Source organism: Brassica rapa, chromosome A03, assembly GCF_000309985.2.
Source record: "Brassica rapa cultivar Chiifu-401-42 chromosome A03, CAAS_Brap_v3.01, whole genome shotgun sequence".
Lineage (NCBI taxonomy): Eukaryota > Viridiplantae > Streptophyta > Magnoliopsida > Brassicales > Brassicaceae > Brassica > Brassica rapa.
Window position 1 is genome coordinate 24750669 of NC_024797.2, and position 27243 is coordinate 24777911.

The 27243-nt window shown below is 30.1% G+C and overlaps 1 protein-coding gene across 1 annotated transcript; it reads left to right on the forward strand.

The window, feature by feature from the left end:
* Nucleotides 1-22179: 22179 nt before the first annotated feature.
* LOC103861043 (abscisic acid 8'-hydroxylase 1) lies at nucleotides 22180-26385 on the forward strand. The gene is made up of 7 exons (XM_009138756.3): nucleotides 22180-24262; nucleotides 24354-24672; nucleotides 24782-25168; nucleotides 25277-25442; nucleotides 25546-25652; nucleotides 25740-25858; nucleotides 25951-26385. The coding sequence occupies exons 1-7, from the start codon at nucleotides 24063-24065 to the stop codon at nucleotides 26054-26056; spliced, it is 1404 nt and encodes a 467-aa protein (XP_009137004.1). The 5' UTR covers nucleotides 22180-24062; the 3' UTR covers nucleotides 26057-26385.
* Nucleotides 26386-27243: the final 858 nt, after the last annotated feature.

A 27243-nucleotide genomic window follows, 5' to 3' on the forward strand; every position in this document is an offset into this window, starting at 1 on the left:
ACTTTTATGGATAAAAAGAAGAGGGAAAGGCAAAAAGAAAAAAATTCATTAGTAGACATAAGGTTCAACCAATGGTACTAGTTCCGATTGAGGATTGGGCGGTTGAGACTTTTGTAATTTTAAAGCATTCATAGCCAATATTTATGTAATCAAGTTTTGAAGACTTTTTCTATTTCTAAAATCTATAGTCCTTTTAATTATTTTTCTTCTTTTGCGCTAATGATTTAAAAAAACAAGTAATTTGTGGCTTTAAACATCTATACTATACTAAAAGTAGAATAACTTGAAAAGAGAGGTTGTCCACATCAACAAAAAAAACCAGCCAACCATATGTTTTCAAATTGACATGTCATATTCCTTTGCAAAAAAAAATACGAACTTTGATTATTAATTTATTAAACCATAGCCGACGTATACGATGCTCCTCCTTCCTTCGATCTCCACTTCGCTGGCTAAAAGAAAACCAGAACGTCAGGTGTTTAACTATGAATCTTTTTTTTTGGTCAACTCACTATATATCTTATATATCTTTATCTCCTTATTTTCCATGTTCTCCTGTAATACACCTTTTCAGATTCATAATATATAATCACCACTCTTATATAATAACATTATACTCTCAAACCTCAATATTGATAAAGTAATTAACATTTACATGTAAGAACACTTACGGAAAAATATAACTTATTAAGTTAATGTTGTAGAAAAGAGGAACAGAAAATAAAAAAAACATACATAACATATTTGCAACAAATTAAAATATATAAGTCAGTAGTTGGGTGTAGCGCAAGAAAATCTCTACGATTTAAGCCAATTTTAGCATTCTCTTAGAGTGTACTTCATATGATATTTTCAGATAAACAGCATAAAACGTTTAACTAACTAAATGAATACATTGTGTTTAATTTGTTAAAAAAATAAAGAAATCATATTTATAAATAAAAATTAAAATTCAGTAAAAATAAAATTAAAAATTATCTTAAGAGTTACTTTGATGTCTACTCTAAATGTTTTATAAAATTGATATCAAAATAAATTAAAACAAAGTTATGCCAAAACGTTTGTCAGAACATACAAGATTTGTATATACTAAATAAAGTAAATAATTAATGAAACTTTGTGGCTTTTGGTGTGTACCACTGAAACAAATCATCATATACTATTAAAGTAAAAATTAAAATATGTTTGTGGCTTTTGATTAGCTCATTACAAATATTTTTCTGAGAAGTTTTTTAGGATGACCTAAATTTTTTTTGTTACAAATATAGCATTCAAGGGTCAAAATGACAAAAAGAGATTTCATTAAAAGATAAATAGACATTTATACTTCTATGGTTAACTAATATAGAATTATGATTTAAGTTAGAGGGGTGTGTACATGATTTTTCTTTTAAACAAACTACACATTTTCAACATAAAATTTTTTAGTTTCAGTAATAATTTGGGATTTCAAGTTAAAATATTGAAAAATCTGAAAAAATAAAAAATTTCGAATTCAAAACTGTATTATTCAAAAATAAAAAGTATTATTGTATTGTTATTTAAATAATTATTATATTTAAATCTATAAAATAAATGTAGAAAGGTCTTTTACTTCTTTAATGAAACATGTTTTAGTCAAGCTCCTCTTTGTGAGTTATTAAATCTTAAAAGAATAATTTGAGAAAATTTGCCGTAATTCTTTTAGTTGTTATTTCCAGTCTATCATATATATATATATATATATATATATATATACCATTAGATTAATTTTCCATCATTTATTTATAATGTTAACCCAAATAATTTTGTGTAAACTTCAATTTAGTCACCAATCAATGCATTATGAAATAATTTTCTGTAAAGATCAATTTAGATTAGAACATCACCAATCAATGCAATATGAGAAAGTTTTTCAAATCTCGAAAAATTTATATTCTGATTTCCGCTATTTTAACTCCATTTTAAACTGTTTAATAATTAATAATTAATAGTTAATTTAAGAGTGTAAAATAGTAATGGAAGTATGTTTCTACTCTAACATGCAAACAATATTGCAATGTCATATATACATATATATATATTATTTTCTACACAACAATAATGACTAATAACATCTGCATATTTGAAATACGCATAATCTATCCAAAGTACTTTTACGTAGTATCTAAACATGGAATCATTCTACATGAAATCTCCAGATTTCACATTTTTTAATAAATTATCATTTAAAAAAAAGTAAATACCAAACAAATTTTAATATTGAAAAACTATAGTTTCAAATTAAAGATTATTGAATAATTTTTATTGGTTATCAAACTTTACAGATTTAAGTATTCAAAATGATTACACATTTATGAAAATATATATATATATATATATATATATATATATATATATATGAAATGAAGGTCATTTACCCATTCTTCAAATAATAGTTTAAAAATTAAATCAGATTACTTATAAAGAAATATATGAAACATAAAAAAATAGAAAATATTAAAATTTATTAAATATAGAGTATTTGAACTTTTAATAAAATTTAACATGATTACTAAAAGATTAATAGAATTTTTAACTATGTTTAAATATAAATATATATTGAAATATAAATAAACAATATTTCGAAGAAAAAACTTATATTTTTTAAAATAATCCTTCTAATTTGTGAAATATTATATCAAAACAAATAAGTTAAATAATTAAATTTTGCCGTTTAAGTTTAATATTAAAAATATACATGCAAGTTTTATAGACAAACAAACCGCGCATAGCGCGGTGATACCTCTAGTTTTCTTAAAGTCACGTTTAACTTTTAAAATCTAAGAGTATCAGCAGAAATAAAAGCTCTAACAAAAAGCTCAAATTATAAGATTAATATAATTTTGTGCATTGATTAAACCAATAAAAGCTCTACCAAGAAGCTCAAATTATAAAATTAATATAATTTTGTCCTGTGGTTAAATTATAAACACAACAAAAATCATACTGATAATAACATAACACCTATTCTCACTTCTTATTTTTACGTTCATTTGAGAGCAGTCTCTCTTCTCTGTCCTTATGTTTTTCTTTATCTCTCATACTTTTTTCACCGATACCATTATTTTAATAATAAGAACACTTGGAAGGTCTCTACAACAAATTTTTTAAAGCCTACAGCCTCTACAACAACTTCCAGTCGGACCCAAATCGTGTACGAAAAGAACTTTTGTTTTTTATTTCAAGAACCGGAGTTTTCTACTATTTCAAAAAAAAAAGTTTAGTAACTGTCACTGAAATTGAAGCTGTCTACATGCATGCATTAAATGGTTTGTGCTTATTCACTATTGGAGAATTTGATTATCAACTAGATTGCGATAATCCTTGGTCAGAGTTCACAAAGAAATTAAGTGGTTCTGCAAGTTTTGGGTTTGACCTTTTTTGTTTACGTTAATGTCCTCTGCGCATCCGTTGGTTTCTCTTTTGATCTTTGTATAAGTGTTGTATTCCCCTTTTGTTTAGGGCTTAAGCTTCTGGGAAAACTTTGTTTTCGCCGGGGAATTAACTAGTTTTCCGCTGGTTCAGTGTATAACCCTTGTATCTTACCTTTGAATCCTTTAATGTTATAATATTTTCAGGGTTCAGTTCAAAAAAAATATTTTCAGGGTTAAAAAAAATATAGTAACTGTCACTAACTACACGTATGTGATCACTATAAGCAATATTACTTTTATCTTTCCAATCAAATAACCAAAATGATCCCCCACCCCTTCTCAAAGTACTCTTGGATCTGCTTTATTTGTAAGTTTTGCGGCTGAAATGGGAGATTAGGGGAAGATATTATCATATACATCATACCATACTAAAATCGTTTGGTGATATATTTGATTATTTAATTTAGTGGAAAAATCTTGGTTGAAAATATATATGCAAGAACATGTACGCCTCCCTACTTCAATATCCAGTATTTACATTGAGAAGGATATATATATATATATATATATATATATATATATATATATATACATGAGGATCTCGAATGCCTCCACACGGCGCATACGCCATTCCACATTTCTTAATACAAGAAAAATTAATATTCTAGATTGAAACATGTAATTCCTCTGTGTCCTTATATAATAATTATTTTATGAAATAATAATTTTAGAGTCTTTTAACAGTGACATGTTTTATTAGATAACTTTTTGTTAAATCACTAATTTTTTCCAATCATGGTCTATATTTTTCTGAAATTACAAAAGAGAAATTCTTCTTTTTAGTTATAGAAAAAACACCTAAAACACTTATATTTAGCTTGATTTTTTTTATGAAATCATTAAATCTTATCAAACATACAATTATAATCTCACAGAAATATATCTACAATCACTGCAAAAAATTTACAGTTGCAAGAAAATAAGAGTCAATTTGCTCATAATACAAAAATAACATAGATATTAACAATCTGCCAGTAAATTTTGGTGTCTAGCAATCAAGGTACCATTATGTGGGATTTAATTAGGATATTCACCTAATTAGCAAGAAATTTTTGTGTACAGGGTACAATTTCTCAAAATAATATATCGCCTTAATTTTTTTAAATGATACTTCCTTAATTCTATAGCAAAAAAAAACTAAAACTACACATTGTTTCAATCAACCTCTTATTAAATAATAATTTGAATATGTATGTATATAAGTGGTTGTAAGTAATTGATATAAAATCTTAGATCCCTTTATATAAACCCTGAAATTCAATATTACTAGGATTAAATAAACTAAAATTTTCTTCTTCTTTCTTAGTTACACATTACCACAGTACCTATGTGTTGCATCCAAATTGAAACCTAAATTTATCATATTTATTCTGCGACATAGGTGTTCTTGTAGATCCAACTAAGATAAATTTAGTATAGTCTGCAGCCTTCCTTTTCTTATACTAATTCTCGTTAGTTCTTTCAAAATATTTAATAGCTTTTTTAGTCATTTTGACAACCTAGTATTCTAAATTTGTATGCTAATGCTCTGCTCATCTAGACATCTACAACGGTGTCCTGTCATGCAATTAAAACGAAAAGTTGTAAAGCTTATATTTTTATTGTCTTTATAGAATGTCAACAAGTTAGATGCAATTAAATGTTATACTATAATAATACAAGTTGCAGGCTTGGTTGAGACAATCTTTTTTTTTTTTTTGAAACAAGGTTCAGACAATCTAACTCATCATTGTCACGTCCATTTTTTGTTTTTGTAATTACTTAGACATGATACCGTGTGGGGGCATATAAAGAAACAAATACAAATCAACATTACTTCTAAATGTCTTTATGAACGACAGTAGTTTGGTAACTTGATAGGGTTTCTCTAATTCTTATTTACTTGATGTACGTAAAATAAAATTAGAGTGTTTTCTCTTTTCTCTAATTCTTATTCCTTTTGCTTCAAGCCCCCCTTCTCACCCGCTTCCGATATGTGGCCGTTCCTGGAGCTCGCTTGTCCACCGGCGGAGGAACCTAGGCTGATTCCGGTGGTCCTTTCGGTCCTCTGGTGACGCTGCGAGGTGGTTATGGTGACGGTGGGGGTGTGGAGTCGGATTTTGGGTAGGGTTTCGTCTGATCTCATGTTTTCTCTTTTTGAGATCTACGGCGAACCCCTTCGATTGGTGGCGCGTGGCTTCGTTTGGGGGCTCCTCCGGCCCGGATCTACTCGTTTACCGGTGATTAATGTCTTCGTTGTCCCAATGGAGTGGCTTGTGTGCGCGTGTTTCTCCAGCGCTCGAGGCGTCTCGAGGTTTGGGGTTCTCGCAGCCCATTGTGCAGTTAGTACGGCGAGGTTCCTCCTCTTCGGCGCGTCTGAGGTATCTCTGGGTTCGTCGTGTGTCGGCTCCGGCAGTGTCTCGTTGGCGTGTGCGTCTGCGGCTTTGGTTCGTTTCAGAGTCGTCTATGGCTTTGTCTCTGCCCGTGTTCATGGTGCTTCTTTCTTGACCCCCTCAGGCCTCGGCTCTTCCCCCTTCGGCTTCTCCTGTGTTCGTCTCGGCTGCGCTTAATTGTTCTTGCTTCTGTTCCGGTTAGCTAGCTGGTCAGTGTCCTGGTTCTCAGGATCTGTCCATGTCTGAGTCGCTCTTCCTCTCCGAGGGGTCTTCGGTTTAGGTGGTGTCTCAGGTTTTCTTGGTTTGAACTCATCATCCCAGCACTGGAGTTAGTCGCTTGCGTTCTGTCTTCGAGTGTATGGGTTCTTCCGGCTGGTGTTGATGTTCTGGTGTGCCTTTGTGGAGATGTTGCTGTCCTCAACCCGTTTTGTAAAGGTCTTTGGCGCATAGCTACTTTGTGGCTGTCCGTCGGAATAAGGCTCGGTCTTGTTATGTAGGTGTGCTAGGCCTCTGGCTTGACTGGTGTCGTGTTGGCGGATGTTCAGGAAGTCTATCTCGAGCTGTTTTTGGTCGAGCCAAATCATAAAGAGCAGTTCATCGGGGAAGCCAAAATTACCGGGTTCTGTCTCTCGTTTTAACTGTGGTTTAACCTCTTGCGGCAAGTGGTAAGTATAGAATGGTTGAAGCCGCTTGATTTCGGTTTGGTTGGTTGTGTCTGTCCCTGCTAGACTAGATCGAGTTGTTGTTTAGATTTTGTTTATTTTTCTGTTTCTTGTTGCCTCTGTACTTCTGTCAAAAATTTGAAAATTGGTAATAATATCTTTACATTTTACCAAAAAAAAAAAAAATTAGAGTGTTTTTATTTGATTTGGTTAATTGGTTTTAATTAACTTTAGTGGTTTTATTAAAGAAAGTGTAGTCAAAGATTACGATTCAGCGATTTTTTTTTCCCAAAAGACTTGACATTGACTAATCGGTTTACCACGGCCACGTTTCTTTCTAACAAACAATAAACGAATTTTTTTTTTCAATTCACTTAATATTTATTAAAATATTTATAGTCTCGAAAAGATAATATTTACTTCATATCCAAAATAAGAGATACGATTCTGTATAGATACGATTTACTGAATCTGTATCCATATGATGATAGGAATATGACTTATCGGTCCCATATTTTGAGCAAGAGGCTATGGACATAGCCAACTCGTGTACAGGAAAACAATTATAACGCATAACGTTAAAACCAATGATTTCTTTTGAAATTATTGAACTCTGCGGTGAGAAATTCCAAATTAATTGGGAGGCTCGAATATAATGTCCTCTCAGTTATGATACTGGTACGATGGTCGATATAACATTATAACATATCAATCTCAATTATTGTTTGTGACATTAAATTCTCTCTAGCCATAATGCTCTTCGTCGACATTCATATTTAAACTCGAAGAAGAGAGTACTTTTGTCATATATTACATCTATGATATATGTAAGCATCTGTCGACATGTGCATATACGCATATTCTGCAGAATGTGAATTTTCATATCTATTACGTATATCAAATTGGATCGGTTGACAGTATAAATATATATATAGAGATAGGAGTTTAACAGTCATTAAAACATAAATAATAAGAACTGCTAAAAAATAAATTGTAAGAACTACCGGTTCTGTGGTTCCAAGCTGGGCATGTAGAGCATCAATCTTAATTTTGCAGATCAATCGGTGACAACTTATCATACGGAAGAATTGTTAAAGGGTGAGATCTTGGATTCGAGGAATGTCATGCGCACCAACAACTAAATTAAAGAGTCAACGAGGGTTCATAAGTGAGGGATTGGGGTTTATGCTCTGCAGGGTCAGCCTTGAGCCTACGAAGCACGTTGTTACAATAAAAGTTGATTTTTATGTGACAACTCGTCCCGCGGACCCAGTCTTACAGCCCTGCAAGACACCAACCTTAACCCTTCACATGTGAACCTTCAGTACTGACTCCCCCATGTAGGTTATTGGTGCGTTTGGCGTTCTTCGAACCCAATACCTCACCCTTTAACCACATTCCAACAGTATAAATTGTCACCAATTGATCAAAGGACACCGACCCTAACCCCTCACATGTGAACATGGGTCTGCGGGACGGATTGTCATACAAATTTTATACTCGAGTAGTTTCGTCATGTTGAACGGTAACAAGAACTGAACGATGCAAGGAGACTTAGTAAGAGACCATTTTATATGGCACTGGAAAAAACTTTTTATACGTACCCATGTGTCTAAAGTTCTGTTGCAACCTTTGCTCGTATATATATATATATATATCAGTATCGGCAGGCTCGTCTTATTTTATCATGGTTTAGTATTAATGGAACTTTTTTTGTTGGAATTTTCAATGTTAATTGAACATTTGCGAAAACTTTATTTCCTTAACCAAAAAAATACAGTTGTCCACTGTATGGTACAAATCTTGAAGATGAGAAAAAGACCCAAGCTAGTAAAATCGATGGGTCAAATTTTCATACTCTCGCTAGAGAGATCATGTTTAACAATTTTATGCATATTTATATATGGCTAATTAGTTTATCACTATTTGGCCAGTATAGATGTGAGTTTCTATCCAAATATGGTGGATTATAACATATGATCGGTATTTTTCCTAAGACTAGTAAAAAAGTATTCTAAATTCGAGTCATATAGTACGGTAGTCAGTCCACTCTGTAGCATTAAGTGCGTTTTTATGAAACTGACCGGTCAGTCGTATGATATAAAAAAAATTGTTTGCGGGATTAAAAATGTCTCCTATTCGGGTATCAATACCTATTCTTGTTAGGATGTATATACTAACTGTAAATCATAATAGAAAAGAAAGGAAAAAACGAATTCTCTACTTTCTTTGTCAGCATTATGGAAAAATGTGGATGTAATATTGCATGGATGTTGAATATCGTGGACCTTGGTTATATGCAGGCCCGTCCCTTCTATAAGGCCAATGAAGCATTGGCTTCAGGCCACATATTATAAATACAAAAAATAGGTCACATTTTCAAAAATTACTTGTAGCTTAGATGGGAAAAGTAAGAGATGTTAGACCTTCTGGTCTCTAGTTCGAACCAGACCACAGCCAGTTTTAAATTGGTAATTTTTATGAAGGGCCACATTATTTGACAGGCTTTAAGCCTCATAAATCTTTCGGACGGCACTGGTTATATGTTTAATCCCATTACTAGCCAGAGAACTACTGCCAAAGAGGCGCACGAAAAGGCATATTTTAGTTTTGTTCGAGCTAATTACATGTGTTGAAGTTTGGTGATACCAATATTCAGGGCTGGCTCATTACCATGTAGGGTCTCGGACAACATAAATTTATATGCCCTATAATTATTAGTTTTAATATTATTTTTAAATATTAATATTTAAGATAATATCAAAAACCAATAAAATAATTTAAACAGACTAACTAATTTTATTTTAATCCAGTTTTATGATTAAAATATTTTACATTAATATATTTACAAAATTATTTAATCTAAATCAAATATTTTTTTGAGCAACCACATATTATATTAAAACTTGGGAAGATTTTTTAGCCCAAAGGCCAGTCCATAGAAAGATCAGATACAATAGAGTGGGCTTTTAGGGCCTGTTTAGCTAATGAGTCAGCAGCCATGCATGTTTCGGGAACGAGGGATATGCTAAAAAAAAGATAGAGACAAACTCAGGAGAAGCTTGATCGATGTCGTTGAGAACACTATAGATTTCCTTGAACTGCAGTTTGTTGTTAATTACTCTGATGAGCGTTGAACAATTGAAGAAGAAGGTGATGCTGGAGATTCCTGTCTCAATAGCACTTTTAATTCCTCTTTAGAGAGTTAGGGTTTCAGCCATGAAAGGGGAAGCTACATTGTTGATGATTTGGGTTCCCGGTCGGGGTGGTCCGTTCACGATCCATGCGATACCTGCTCTGTTTGTGGCGGCATCGCAGGCTGCGTCTATTGAGCACGAGAGCGGCATCTCCAATTTGAGCTGCTTTTCATGGATCTTATGGTTTATTTGCAAAAATCAGAATGGAAAAATTTATAAGAATCAGAGAAGGGATCCTTTCGAGCTCCTCCGGACTGCAGAAATTGAGAGTGTCACGTGGGCGGAGTCACAGACCAAGGATTTTCCAAATGTGGGGTCCTCATATAATGTGGATAACCTTATTACAGGTGATATAAGTAGGTGTTATATCGATGGAGCATGGAGGGCACAAGACTCGTGCACAGGACAAGGATGGGTTTATAACGCAGGTGAATCAACTGATACTATGATGGGAGCCATGTCTATTCGCAAAAGTCTATCACCTTTACATGCTGAATGTGAAGCGTTGATATGGGCGATGGAGTGCATGAAGACCCTACGAATCTCAGAAGTGGTGTTTGCAACTGACTGCTCTCAACTGGTGAAGATGGTGTCTACACCAAAAGAAAAGTCGGCGTTCACTACACATATGGAGGAGTTTCTGCGATGTAAGGAATTTTTTCATCCCTTTACTATTCAGCATATCCCGAGTGCACAAAACACAATGGCGGACAAGCTAGCACGAGGTGCTAGAAATCAGCTTGCTGCTATGGTTTATGTTGATTCAATTCCCCCGAGGTGGTTCTTGGTATGAATCTTTTTAGGTCTCTTTAGTTTTTGTTGAAAGAAAAAGAAAAAAAAGTGCAAGTTAACTACCAAAAATTGATGTATTTTCAATACTGATACGTGTATGTCTCTTTCTTATTATTATTCCCGAAATACTTTTTTATATTGCCGTGTTGATAAACAAATTTATTATTGATATTTCTATGTATATATACAAATAAACCTTGCTTATATAGTATCTGTAAGTGGCTGAATATGCGATGGCAGAAAATAAGACTTTAAACTATATTAAATGGTCTGTTTTATTATTTACTCTTTAAACTTTTAAGAAATAAGAAAACAGAGAAGATATATATTCCAAAGTTTTCTTACAAACAAAAATTTAGTGGTGGTCGTTGTAACTTTCTTATCAATCTGGTTTCCTATAAGCCACATCATCTGGAGCATTTTTGGATCTAAGAAAAACACCGGACCTTGTATAGTTTTCTTCTAGTGCAATAAATGACAAAGCTTATACAAAAATATATTGACATTTGACAATATCATTGTGTAAGTGTGAGTAATGAATAGACCAGACCCAGTCTCACTTTTGCTTGTCGCTTTTAGGAGATGATACGATAGATGCTCTTTTACCTTTCTCTTTGCAGCTTGCACATTATATCCGGACACGAGTCCTCCTAAATGGTTGTTTTTTATCGCAGAAAATATTATTATAACAGTCTTTTTAGAGCTGTAACCACAAAAGACTTGCATGATAACGCCATTATATCTAAAATAAAGAGATCAGTTCAAAGAATTATTAATCTATTTCTGTGAATCTGCAGTCGAAATATAATGACATGTGGTCGAATCATATCATATCTTATTTATTATATAGATTCATGTCCTCATCACAAGATATAGAATAAACACCTACACTTTTTGTTGGAGAAAATAGATATACAATCCGTTTTAATGATATAAAATTGATATATTCCCACTCGGCTAGCTATCAGTAAAAAAAACTATATAGTAAAATATGAAAACTATATAAGCTTTTAAGGGTATATTCTAATCTTTGAAAAATATTAACCAATAAAAATTGACTAGTTTAAAAAAAAATAAAAAAAAATTCAGAATCTCTAAAAATAATAAATTATTATTTTCCTCATTTGTTATGAGTTTATTGGTGAAAATTTTTCTCTTTAACCAATAGTTTACACTAAATTACTTCTCCATCCGTTCCATTAAGATAGACTTTTTAAAAAAAAGTTTACTTCACAAAGATACATTTTTTGTGTTTTCTGTGAAAAAATTATAAATTTCGAAAAAATTAATTGACTTTATTGAATTATTATTGGTTAAAAGTTATTAAAAATTAAAAATTATATAAAACGATACATTTATTATAGTAGTTTAATGTGTTTTCTTGATAAATCTGTCTTTACGAAACTAATGGAGTATAAAATAATAAAAGAATAGAATAGTATTCTAAAGTGAACTAATGAATTATTTTGTTTTGAATTATTTTATACGATTTATATTTTGATTGACAAAGCATTTGCAAAAGAAAATATGCTTTTTACTATCCAATCAATTATTACCGTACAATCAAAGTATACTTTTTAATAATATGGTTTTGACTAAAAGTACAAATGAGCAATGAGAGCGAAACTAAAAATATTATGGGAACGGAAGCATACTTTTTAATAACTAACATATGTGACCGATCATCATACAATTAAAACAAGATATTAACGTATTAGAAAAATTAACAGAAAATTTAACGGGAATTTAAGAATTAAGAATGCATCAAACCGTTGTAATGCATTAATTATCATGAATAATATTTTTTATTTGGCCAAAACACATGAGAAAGGATAAGTTAGTTAATAAAAATGTGAAAAACGAAGTCCGATACTCAGGATTTCGATATTAGCTATTAAAAATTAGTAACAGAAAAAAAGAAAAAAAAAACATTAACAGTATCAACGTTTACTTACAACTTAAAAAGATTATTTAGTTGACAAAAACGATGATGACGTTTTTATATGGCCCCCAAAAGAAAATTGGTAGAAGAAATCATAGGCAAATTCGTTTTCTCTACAGTAGACACGTCAAGATATACAAAGAGAACATTTTGATTAATGTTTATATTTTAAAACCGAAAATGAATCTATATACATAAATGTATCAGTTTGGAATACGGAAACCCTAGAAGTCGTATAGAGAGGTGATCACTAACGACACGTGTGAGAGTAGCCACATGTAAATTATCCTTCGCGATTCTTAAAGTTCTCTACCACGTTTAGGCGTTAGGTTCGATCCTTATTTAATTGCAGTTCTACTTTGTGAAGTTTTTAGTCTATCCTTTATACATACTTACATTTGCACAATGTATTACATTCATAGTTTTGTTTGAAACCATTCATATTCGTAGTTAAATACGACAATGTTGATGAAATACGTTTATAATGATGAAATACGTTTATAATGCATACTTAATTAAGCAAGTATGCAGCCAATAATATTTTCAAGGCAGCCTTGTCCAATTATATATCTAAATATTGAAACTATTAGATTTTCAGGATCTTAACCTCTTTCTACATTTGCAATCGATCTCCTGTTGTTATTCGTTTATTCAACAAGTTTGCCCTTTAAAGACTCACTAGAACTTGACCCGCACCCCCGTGCAGGTGTTTGATTTAATTTGTGTTTAACATAAAATCATAAACCGCTGGTTTGATTAAAAAAATTTCATATATATTTTTTTATGTTTTGTAATGTACATATAGAGTAGAATCGTCTATGTAATCTTTCTCATATCATAATTGTAATATCATAATAAATCAGCGTTAAAAAAAGAGAATAAAATATATTATTTTATAATATAGATGTTTGATAATAATTTTTTTATTTGTACATAATATTATATTATTTTTTATAACTTAATGTAATTTGATGTAATTGTATAATTCATATATTGATCTGTTGTTTTTCTGTTAAGGAAAACATGCCTAAAATTTAATTTTTGTATTAGTTTTCTATGAATTATTATTAATTTTATGATATTTTATTTTCTTGAAAATTAAACTCTCAAAATTTTTATATTTGACTAAACTAAATAAAGTAATACTATATTTAAAATTCTTTTATATAAGATATACTATATATTTTAGTTTTTTTTTTATATTTTCACTATAAAGAAACAACAACCATTGTAATTAATTAATTTAAATTAATTTTAAATGTAGTGGCAGAATCTATAAATAAAAATACAAAAAGGAAATATATAATTTATAATAAATGTAATGACTAAATGTGTAAATAAAATAAAGTAATTAATCTGCTATCCATGTTACCAAACAAATTCTCATTTATGTTTTATCCTTGTTTCCAAATAATTCTCATTTATGTTTTATCCATGTTTCCAAACAGTACTAAAATGTACTTCAGTTTTAATAATATAGATGGTTGAGTGTTTCCACTTTTTAGATTAATATTGGGTATTCAAATCAGTTGAAGGGTTTAGAATAATATCAATAAATTGTTTTTTAGGCCAAAAAAATGATAATTATATCATATTAAGCTAACCTCATAACTTTATGTCTTACTAGTCTAAATATTTTCGAAATTACAATTAATAAAACAATTTTTAAATATCAAAATATAACTTTTAACTAAAATAATTAAAATAAATATTAAAAATTCTAAAAAAATAAAGTTCAAAGTTTTTTTTTCTCAAAGGAATCGATCAATCCCATAAGCAACCATTTGATCTAAACTGGTCGATCCTGATAAATAAATCTAGAACAATGAAAATATGCATAGCATATAGTGATCGACCAAGCCCGCAGAAGCTTAATCCCACTTCGAACGGTCGCGTCTTCGGGATCGATCGATCACGTGCCCATGTAAGTCTTCCAAATCGATTTTTTGGTTTTCGTCGGTTAAATCTGGTTTGATTCTCACTTGATTTGAACCGAACAAACGCGAGCTGAACTCTTCAAATTCAATTTCTAATCAATCAAACTCATTTTTCTCTTTTCTTTGAAAAAACAAAGGGGAGAAGAAGATGGCATGAAACAAATTTTCAAATCAATGTTTTAATTTTTTTTAATTTAGAAATTGATTTTATAAATCACTATTTTTTAAATTGATTTAATAAATATAAAGAAACTAAATATTTCCAAATATTATCTTTCCATATTTTTTGGAACTGATTATCTTTATCCGTAGAATTTGTATTCTACTATATGTTGAACACAATAAACATGTTTGAAATCGATTTCTACCTGTTTTAGATTTATAGTAATGTGTAGATTCCGATTTCTACAGGTTTTAGATTTATAGTAATGTGTAGATTTCGAATTCTACAGATTTTAGAACGATAGGTTAAGCATGGAATGTGTGTTTCCAAATATTTTTAGATTGCTATTAGTTACGTAGATTACGTATTCTAAACATATTAGATTCAATGAAAACAGTGGATTACATTTTCTACTGTGTAGAATGTCAATTCTACTTTTTGTAGAATAAAATATGAAATTATGATTTAAACACTTCTAGAACTGAAAAAAATATCAATAGATTGATATAGGTATTTTATCAGTAGTTATTATTTTTGAATTATTTTTTTGTAAAACTATTTATTTGATTTATTTTGAAAAATACTAAAAAGTATTAGAGGAAAAAATATATAGTACAAAAAGAAATTAGTCTAATAAGACATATCTATCATTTTTTGTCATAAAAACAATTTTCCTTAAAAAATATAACTCTGGATAAACACTCTATCCGGATATGCAAATAAGTTGAAAACAAAAATTTATATCCAACTTAGCTTCTTATAGTAAATGAATCAAATCTAAAATGTGTCCGAAGTCCGTTTTTTTACCACTTAATCACAAAAATTCCAGACAATAGTTTTTTTTTTTTCAATTCCAGACAATAGTTAAATAAATAAAACTAGGATAAGACCCGCGCTTTGCGCGGGATTAAGTTATTATTTTTATTATATTTTGGAAAATGAAACAATAGTTTGGCTTCATTTGGATTACGGGTGTTCAATCCGGATATCGGGTTGGTTTCGGTTCGGTTCGATTTTTTCGGTATTTGGTTAGTAAAATATAACTACTATTCTAAATCCATATTTACTTTGATTTTAGTCTTTCACATACTTTTGAAAGATTTCAACTCGACGACTAAATTGATCAGCCAATCTTGTTGCTTTAAATCATTAGTGTTTATATATATATATATATTATTTAGTTTGAATATTTATTAAATAAAAATTCATATGCGTTATATTTTATGATCATTTGTAACTTATTATAACAAAAAAATAATCTATTGATCACAAAATTTTCAGAGTGGGAATATTCAAATTTCTAATAATATATAGACGTTTTGAAAAATTCAAATATAACATATAAGAAAAAAATATAAATGTTTTTATTATATATTTAATGTGATTTTTTAATATCTTTCAATAATATAAAATTAAAAAAAAAGAACTAAGATACCAAAATTGTTATCAAATATTTATTATTCATAATAATTAATTTTCATATATACGTTAATCATATTAGGTAATTTTGTAGCTTCTAATTAAGGAAAGTGCAAAAAAAATTTTGATAGATTATTTATCAATTCGATAGTTAGTTTAATAAAAAATATAATGTAAGTCAAGATGGACCAACCTATTTTTATAAGAATAGTATATTTTATATAGTCATTTATTAAATGAGAATTTATAATCATACAGTTCTATAATCATTCATATCATTTTATAACTGAATATTTAAATCATCGATAACAAAATTTTCAATGTGAAATCTTTAATAAGTTTATAATTTATAAATATTTTTGAAAATTCATTGAAAGTTTTAATATTAAAATATTTATGTAATCTTATGGTATATAGTATAATCTATATATATATATAAATATATATGTTTTATTATTAAATGATATTTTTTACTCATAAAGTTTTAAAATAATGTGTATCTTCTTATAATATTAAATAAAAGTTCATATTAATACAATTTTATGATCATTTGTAACTTATTATGACAAAAAAATAATCTATTGATCACAAAATTTTCAGAGTGGGGATCTTAAAATTTCTAATAATTTATAGACGTTTTGAAAAATTCAAAATATAACATATAAGAAAAATTATAAATGTTTTTATTATATATTTAATGTGATTTTTAAATATATTTTAATAATATAAAATTAAAAAAAGAACTAAGATACAAAAATTGTTATCAAATATTTATTATTTATTATAATTAATTTTCACATATACGTTAATCATATTAGATAATTTCGTAGCTTTTATTTAAGGAAAGTCCAAAACATTTTTTGGTACGTTATTTATCAATTCGATAGTTAGTTTAATAAAAAGTGTAATATAAGTTAAGATGGACCAACCTATTTTTCTAGGAATAGTATATTTTGTATAGTTATATATTAAATAAGAATTTATAATCATACGGTTCTATGATCGTTCATATCGTTTTATAACAAAATATTTAAATCATCGATAACAAAATTTTCAATCTGAAATCATTAATAAGTTTATAATTTATAAATGTTCTTGAAAATTCATTGAAAGTTTTAATATTAAAATATTTATGTAATCTTATGGTATATAGTGTTTAATATATATATATATATATATATATATATATATATATATATATATATATATATTTATTTTATTATTAAATGATATTTTTTTTACTCATATGGTTTTAAAATCATGTGTATCTTCTTATAATAAAAATGTTAAACCATTGATCATTAATTTTTAACATAATAATTTTAATAGTTTTAGTCATTTATTGTCGTTTTTAAAAATTCAAAATATAACATATACGAAAAAATCTAAATTTTATTTTTATAGCTAATTTGATTGTTTAATTTATTTTAATAATATAAAATTAAACAAAAAATGATGGAGGAGATATACATTGTTATCAAATCTTTATTATTAAACTCATTAATTGTCATATATATATTAGTCATTTATGGTAATTCTGTAGGTTTTATTTAAGGAAAGAAAATATCATATCATATCATTATATCATATAGTTTGACCAACTTATGTATCTAACAACATATAAAAATCGAATGTGGACCTACTTATTTTTCAATTGAATGTAATTGACTATTTAATTGAGTGCCACCTATGCATTGGAGCCTCTTTTAATTAATACAAAATTGAGATTACATCTTTTCAAATGTTCCTCAATTAATATATAAGGGATATGTCCGCGGTTATATACAATCGGAGTAGTGAAAATTTTCTAAAAGCGCTGGTTACAGAAGAATCTTAATCCTTACATGAAACAAATGTGATCACATGTTTTAAGTCCGAACTGATTCCACATCTTTTGTTATTTAGAATCGTCTACATAAGAAATCAATACCAAATTATATTTTCTAAATTAACTACTGTTTTTCTGTTTCTTCGTCGGTCAATTGCATGGAGGGGAGAATTTTGTTTAGATAAAAGAGGTTTGAATTTAAAAGAAAAAAACAAAGTCATGGCTCCTCAGTCCTCAAGAATATTCATGATTTGACATAAAATACTTTTGGCTTGCAACGAGAGTATTTTTTTAAAAAAATCATCATTTGTAATCTCTTTATTTTTTATGTCGACTTTTGTTTCGACAAAAATTACCCTGTTAACGCTGCATTCGGAAACGAATTAGTACATTAAAAACCAAAAAAAAAAAAATGCAGGCGAGCGACAGTTGTTTTCGATAATGGAAACCGAGCTGTATCTTTGGAAAAATACCTTTCTCCTTAACCAAAAAAAAAACTTATCCTTCTTTTATCTTTTTCTAAAATATAAATAGAGCGATACGGAAACCAACAACATTTTCAGAAAAGGTATAAAATAATGTATCAAAAAGGTCTGATTTCGTGTCCGCGTACGTACATAAATGTACAATACTGGCCATATGTAGACAATATAGCGAACTGACTCAATAAAGTCTTTTTAGTTGTGTTTGTCACTACGAAATCAATGCAAAAAGGTAAAGGCTAATTAAAAATGATTTTTAATTATTTATTCAAAATTATGTACATTCCATATTTTGCCTTATCGGGACATAACTCGCATCCTGATCTGTTGTGGCAAATATATAATACCTTTTTGGTAAGCGTTTTGAATTATTAATCAATGTTCGTAATGGTGCCCATAACCCATTTGTCTTCTTCTTTCCTTCGCAAAATGTTTATTTTTCCGGCAAAAAAGGGATAATTTAAAAAAAAAATTAAAAAGAAAAGATATGTACCCAATTGGGAAATTGCCAACGTAACTCCTTTTTCTTTTTTGGCAAATGCCAACGTAACTCTATATAAAGTAATCTTCTGTCAGGCACGCAAATAAAGGTCTGCATGTTATGAAAATTATGGTCGGTCGAAGAACGATCTACCTTTGGGATATTTAGTTTTCCCCCTAATATTATCTTCCTATATTATAAAAATAGGTGGTTTGCTAGTGTTTGTAGTACATATACACGTAGAACTATTTGTTCACGTGCATTTATTGAATTTAAATTCGTTGGAATACTATTCGTTGTAGATTGTCATATTTCATTCTTGATTATGTTTCTTAGATGATTTAAAAGATGATTACATTCCAATTTTTAACTAAGCTTAGAAAGTATGTAGTCGCTACTATGTCAATTTTACAATGATAAGAAAACTTAAACAAAAAACAATCACCAGTATTACAATAGCATATCAATGATCATGAATGATTCATGATCACTTCTATCACTTGGTTTTATATGATACTAAGAGCATCCCCATTAGTGAACCCCATGAAAGGGGTTCACAAAACATTTTTTTATTTTTTTTTTTTGGGTTGATTTTTGTTTTTAAAAAAAAAAAAAAAAAAAAAAAATTATTTTTTCGGACCAGTCGCGGGCCGCCACGTGCCGTGGGGCCCGCGCTACAGTGATGAACCAGGTTCACTGAGAAGGGGTGGAGAGAGACAGGTTCATCACTATTCCTTATTTTAATAATTTTTTTTTTTTGGGAATGTGTGTGAACCCCCCATAAGTTCACTAATGGGGGTGCTCTAAATACTTTAGTAAAGTACGTAAACTAATAAATTGTTAAAGCAAAAAAACATGTCAAGTTAACTAATTAATTCGTATGTGCCTACTTTTGGGACTACTCATTCTTAGATAAACTTTTGAAATAGTTAACCTAAAATGATATATACGCATAGTGCAGTGAGGATGTTAGTTATATTATGTTGTTTAAATTAGAATAGGTCATACCATTCGTACGTACAATAAGCAACCACCCCGCAATCAATATATTTCCGACCGCGTATGCTTCGTGTTGCCAAAACATTAAATTTGGGTTCGCCTGTATGATCTATAAATTATATATTCAGATTCAACTTGACTACTTGACTGGGACAAATTTATTTAACTAGTTGAGGCATTGAGCTACCCGGCCGTTAGTTGTTTTGTTTGTATATATATAGTTTTGCTAGTATATATTCCTGAAAAAAATCGCTTCGTGATGTCCAAATGCAGTCTATTTTGAAAAAGGGAATCTAGCCTTCATTTGATGGTTCATTTCATTTGAAGTAATTATAAGTTTGTATAGATTCGTCGTCAGGTTGAAACATTTTTAAATTATTCGTTTTTAATAGTCTGACATTTATATTATATATAGATCATGTAGTAGGATGTGATTGGTAAAACTTGGCATAATTGAGAGGAATATAATTTGGTGGAAATGAGTGAAAAGGTAATTAAAGAGATAAAAATAACGCTGGAGTAAAAGTTTTATCCATAGGAAAGAGAAAGGATGTTTTGCGCCAGAAACTCAGAAAAAGACAAAACAAATTACTCTGCATCAAATGTTACTTTTTATTCTGATTGGTTTTGTCCTAGCGTAACTGAGCTGAAAATAACTTTTACTCCAATATTTTTACTCTAGAAAGGCTATCCAATCAGACTCGTAATGTGGTATTGTGCTTACAAATATGAAAAGTTGATCTTAGTATTTTTATCATTGAGATCGATTAAAAAGAGGCCTGACGCATGGCGAGCCAGGTGTCACTGAAATGTTTTGACGACATGAAAGTCGTCGCCGAACTTTTAAAACCGGGAGAAATAAGTTTTGATGGTCCCAAGTTCAACAGTCACAGTTGAACATAAAGCAATTTCGTGAAACAAAAGTATCTGAATAATCTAAGCTAAGTCATACATTGCATTTGCCATTTATACACATAGAAATGTTCTTGTTTTGATCAAATCAGGCTAGGTTTAAATCCCATAATTGGGTTCATTAATTAATTCGAGAAAGATGCTTTTAGTTATATAATACTAATAATCATTGATATTTGGTTGTGTGTACGCTAATGTAGCAAGTGTTTGTGATTAGTAAGTCAAGAGAAATATGACCAGGAGATGTTTGGTGTTTTTGCTGATGCAATCTACGTATAATAATTCAGATTAAATCTAAATAACTTATATTCTTGACAAACAAACAATACATATGCGTCTTTATACGTAATTACGTATCTATTAATTATTGTAATTTTCCTTGACAATGTTGTAGCTGGGTTGTAGCTAGTCATTACCCATATATATACACATATGTGTGCAATGTATTTCCTATAAATTATAGGGTTTGATTGGTGACATGTGGTAGGGTTGATTAAGTTTGAGTTAAGCTTGTAACTCAAAAATGTTACCAATCATGCATTAAATTTAATTTTTTGATTTTAAGTTTGATTTAAGATGTGTTGTAGTTGAGTTACAACTTTGACTTAAACCCTTTATAAAATTGCTAACTCAAAACATAAACCTACATCAACTAAAATCCCATGTTTTAAGAGTTGAGTTACAAATTTAATTGATTTTTCTGTTTTAAAAAAAAAAAAATCGTGAACAAACCTTCTTACAACAAGAGAAAATCGTGAACAACCATTTGAGTGTCCCATAAATACTCTACCTAAATTTATGCTAGTTAAAGATTTTATAATCTTTCTTGTTCCTAATTTTTTAAATTATTCAAATGTTTAGTCAATTATACAAAATCTTAAGCATAAATTCTATTTGATAATTCAAAAAAAAAAAACACTTGTCACAAAATTCTATATATATTGACCTAAATTAGTGTGGTATCACGTCATTTTCAAAACCCGAAAGCTTAAGGTCTGTAATTTTTTTTTAATTTTCACGAACATTTGTAATTTTTTTCTATTATTTGGTTTTTTAATTTAAAGTTCATGATAATAATATTATTTCATTTAATTTAACTTATTATTGATATTAAAATAAATATTATTAGTAGTTATTATAATACTTAGAAAATTATATATACTGAAAATTATTTTTTAAAATTTTATACTTATTTAAAAAAATTATTTCTATTTATTTTAAAAATAGCTTAATACGAAAATATTTATTTCTCTGTTTTTATATTCAATTCTTTTATTCAGAACTCATACTGCAACTTATACATCAAAAATGTTACCAGTCACAAGTTTTAGTAAAATGATAACTTTTATTTTTACTGCAAAACTTACCACATAAACTTGCCGTTTTTACCACATACTTTTTACTGCAAGTTATATCGAACTATAAATTACATGTTCAAGTAATTCAACTCTAAAACTACATGTCACCAGTCGGAGCCATAATCAAGTTAACAAGTTAAACAACATATGAAATCAAAAAGCTAAACAAAAGATTAAGTCAACAAGTTAAACAAAATAATTATTTGCATATCCGATAAGGCATGCTGACGTAGTGTTGGATCTTAACATAGATGGGGGGGAATCGTATAAGTGGATCTTAACATGGATTTACAATGCCATCTAATTAAACGTTTAGGCCAAAGTTTATTGAATTTCTTAGGTCTTGATTAGAAAAGCCAATGACAAAGCAAATACTGATATACTATAAAACAGTATGTACTACGCAGTATGCTGCAGAATTTTTTGTCTGTATATATTTACTGATGTTTTCATTTTATTAAAAATTATTATACGATATAAAAACCACTCATCTTTTTTTCATTGAAAGTTCCATTAATCATAAACAGAGATTTACATGTGACGAGATAAAAATCTACCAAGTTAAAACTTACCTCTAGAACCAGCAAGCAGGAAACAAATCTTTCTCTGGAAGAATAAGCCGACAGAATTAACCAAATTATTTGGAGATAAAACAACTAAAACAAAGACTAAAATACAAACATATATCAATTCTAGATCGAAATTACAAGACACCCACCCATATACGAGGAGACACAGAAAGATCGAGGGGAGGAGCATAGCGGCACCCAAACACCAAATTTTATTAGGAAAGAAGCCACACTTCATAATTTTCCTTTGAAGATTACTCCATAATCTACGAGGAAGAAAGCGGACCATACAACTCATGAAGATGATAGACACAATTTTTAACATTCAAACTTTCACGGCAGAAGGCATAAAGAACCAGAGCCCCAATTCCTTGAGAAAAAACCAGAGATTCTATCCACCAAGACAAACGATAAGGAAATCAATCCGGGATCTATTCCATGGCAATATATAGAAGCCAAGGAAAAACCAACTCTTACAATCCTCAGTAGAACCACCACATGAAACTGATAAAAGAAAATGCAACCAGATCAGGATGGAAAAACCATCGAAAGAAACAAAGACTCTTGAATTAAATACACAGCGAAAGATCTCTGAAACCAACAATAGAACCTAGAAAAAAAAAAAAACATGCTAGGGCAGAGAATAAGCTTCAATAGTTTACATAAAACATAATTCGGAGCAACACTTGTTTCTAAAAAATACGAATAACTCAAAAAGGTGTTTAAATGTGTTTATTTGAGATTTAACATGTCCATGGACATAGTTAATGGAAAACAATACAATGGTTAGTTCTTTAAAAAATGAGATAATGAAATTGTTACGCACAAGATGATACATTTAAGACCAAATAAGCCTTTAAAGCATAGCCCTTCAATTAAAAAAAAAGGGTCCACGGAGTTCTGACTAAATAAAAAAGACATAAACCTTTCCCGTACCTTACATTTGTCTCTACTTAAGGTTAAGGGCCAAATTGCTCTTAATTCTTTCATTGTATAATTGATTAAGATTAGGCTTTATAATAAATAAAAACTAACTAATTAGTCCTTTTGAGTGGCTCTGCATCTCTTTTAATTTAGTTGCTTCTCTTTAATAGTTTGTTTGTTTGTTTGGTCAAAATCTCACACGCTCTTTTTGCATGCTCTTTGCCACGTGCTATCGTCGTCTCTCTCAAATGAGCTGTCTCTCTAATCAGTGTTTTTCTGTATAGGAACCTCTCTCTCTCTCCCTCTCTCTCATCGTTTTTCTCTCTCATCTAACACATGAGAAGAGCCTATAAAACCCCTTCACATCTCCCACTTGGTTTGCATCACAATACATCTTCCCATTACACAAAAAACAAAAATATAACAAAATATCTTTTTTCTGTTTTGTTTTAAATAGTTTGAAGTCACAAGTTCTTTGTTGTTCAGCTGTTTCCCCCTTCCCACTATCATCATACGAAGTGGGGTTTCGCTGGACGAATAAACGAAAACTTTAATTTTTATTAAAGAAAAATGGATTTCTCCGCCTTGCTTCTAACTCTCTTCACCGGAATTATCTTCCTCTACTTCCTCCGGTGCTTAATCTCTCAGCGCCGCCGTGGACCCTCGAAACTCCCACTCCCGCCGGGAACAATGGGTTGGCCTTACGTCGGCGAGACTTTCCAGCTCTACTCTCAAGACCCTAACGTCTTTTTCGCATCAAAACAGAAAAGGTCGGTGCTTTAGAAAAAAATTGCTATAATACTAATTGCCAAAAACAGAGGATCTCGTGTTGAATAAAGCTTTGGTCTTTTTTTTTGACAGGTATGGATCGGTGTTTAAGACACATGTATTGGGATGTCCGTGTGTGATGATCTCAAGCCCTGAAGCTGCCAAGTTCGTGCTCGTGACCAAGTCTCATCTCTTCAAACCTACTTTCCCGGCGAGTAAAGAGAGGATGCTAGGGAAACAAGCCATCTTCTTCCACCAAGGTGATTACCACGCGAAACTCAGGAAGCTCGTCCTCCGTGCTTTCATGCCTGAAGCGATCAGAGACATGGTTCCCGACATCGAATCAATCGCTCAGGACTCTCTTCGAAACTGGGATGGAACAATGATCAACACTTATCAAGAAATGAAAACAGTAAGACGCATACTTCCTCTGTTTCGCCCCTCAAAACAGAGCATCTCTGTTTTTTTCTCTCTATATACTCTGTTTTTTTTTTTTGAAACTGTTGTTTTTCTTTCTTCAGTACACATTCAACGTGGCGCTGCTCTCGATCTTCGGAAAAGACGAGGTTCTATACAGAGAAGATCTGAAACGATGCTACTACATTCTCGAGAAAGGCTACAACTCGATGCCTGTAAACCTCCCTGGAACGCTCTTCCACAAAGCTATGAAGGCTCGCAAGGAGCTCTCACAGATCCTCGCTAGGATCTTATCGGAGAGAAGGGAGAACAGATCCTCACACAACGATCTTCTCGGTTCTTTCATGGGTGACAAAGAAGAGCTGAGCGACGAACAGATCGCTGATAACATCATCGGAGTGATCTTCGCCGCTAGAGACACGACAGCGAGTGTGATGACGTGGATCCTTAAGTACTTGGTTGAGAATCCCAACGTTCTAGAAGCCGTTACTGTAAGTTCTTTTACTGACACGTATTTGACGTTTTCTGGTAATAAAAGGGGTAGTTTTGTAATTTATGTTGTTGTTCTTGATGGTTTTTATTTTTTTGGTGTTTAACAGGAAGAGCAGATGGCAATAAGGGAGGACAAAGGAGAAGGAGAGTCTCTAACTTGGAGCGATACAAAGAAGATGCCAATAACTTCAAGAGTCATTCAAGAAACATTAAGAGTTGCTTCAATCCTATCTTTCACATTCAGAGAAGCTGTAGAAGATGTAGAGTATGAAGGTATTACATAAAATTTTCATAAATCCCAAACCTTACTCTTTGAACTTGTCAAATTTATTCTAAAAACGTTTTTTTTTTTGTTTTTTGTTATTTTGGTATACAGGATATTTGATACCTAAAGGATGGAAAGTTCTGCCGCTTTTCAGAAACATTCACCATAGTGCTGATATCTTTTCAAATCCTGGGAAGTTTGATCCATCAAGATTTGAGGTAATGTATTTATCTTCTAGAAAATATCTTTTTTTTTTCGTTTTGGAGATTGACTTGTATTGATATTATTATTTATTTGGTACGTAGGTGGCTCCAAAACCGAATACTTTCATGCCATTTGGCAATGGAACCCACTCGTGTCCTGGAAATGAACTAGCCAAGCTTGAGATGTCTATCATGATACATCATCTAACCACCAAGTACAGGTGTGTGTACTATTTTTACTTATTTACCTTTTCATTTACTTTAAAAGTGTTTTGTTTCTCTATGCTGATAAGGAGTACTTTTGTAATTGCAGATGGTCGATAGTTGGAGCTAGTGATGGGATTCAGTATGGACCCTTTGCGCTTCCCCAAAACGGACTGCCCATTATGCTGACCCGGAAGTCGGAAATCGATATGTAGAGTTACGTGATTGTCCCTTAGCAATTCTTTAGAGGGAGACTACAGAAGAGAAACTATAATTGATTTTTCTTGCTAAAGAAAAATAGGGAGAAATGGAAAGAAAAAAAATCAAGATTTTGGTAGGTAAAAAATTCTCAAAAATGGGAAAACAGGAGAAGCACCAATTGTAAAAAAAAGAAGCAATTTTTCTTATTTATTTATTTTAGTTTAAGATGGGGAAAAGTTGGTCATTGAGTCTTCAAATTCAAGGAAAACGTTATATGAATATCTTAATTGTATTTCATTCACCCCAAAAATATCATGAATATATTTAACTGATTCGTCCCGTACTTGGACTTTCCAAGTTTTTTATTTAGTTTTATAGTATACACCTATATGTGTACGTGTTAGAGCATCTCCAAAGAGACTCTATTTTTTTTTCTATAATTTATATTAAAATAGAGTAATTTTATTATAGTGTATTTTGCTCCAATGGTGTTACTCTATAAGTCTATTATAGAGTGAAATATAGAGAAATGTCATATTTTATTCTATATTTGGAGTAGAAAAGTGACATCTCTCTATTCACTCTATAATAGAGTTACTCTATTATAGAGTAATACTATTGGAGCAAAAGTTACACTATAATAGAGTTATTCTATTTTAGTGTAAATTATAGAGGAAAAAATAGAGTCTCCCTTGGAGATGGTCTTAGAGCATCTCAAAAATACACTCTATAATTTTAAATATAAAGTTTTTTGCTCTCTAAAAAGGAATTTCAAAACTTCAAATTTGAAGTTTTGAGAAGTGAAACTCTATATTCAAAGTTTCACTACTCAAAATTTCAAATTTAAAGTTTCATATTTTTATTTGTATTTTGGTCCTTACAATTACACATAACATTTATGATTCATAAATAATTTTTTTGTTTATTGTTTTAATACTTATAAAAATTATATCTCATAAATATTTTAAGTTTTGTTTACAAAATCTAAGTTTTACACATAAAATTAAATAAAATTTTAAAAGAAAATTTAAAATTAGATTAGACAACAAAAATATACAAAAGAAACTTAACAAAAAAACTTTTAAAAAATTACATGAAGATATAACTATTATACAAAATATTACAACACCACTAATAGTAATGTAAGTTTGATCCGAAACCTTCAAAATTTTCAAATATCATCTAATTTTTTTTTTGTAAC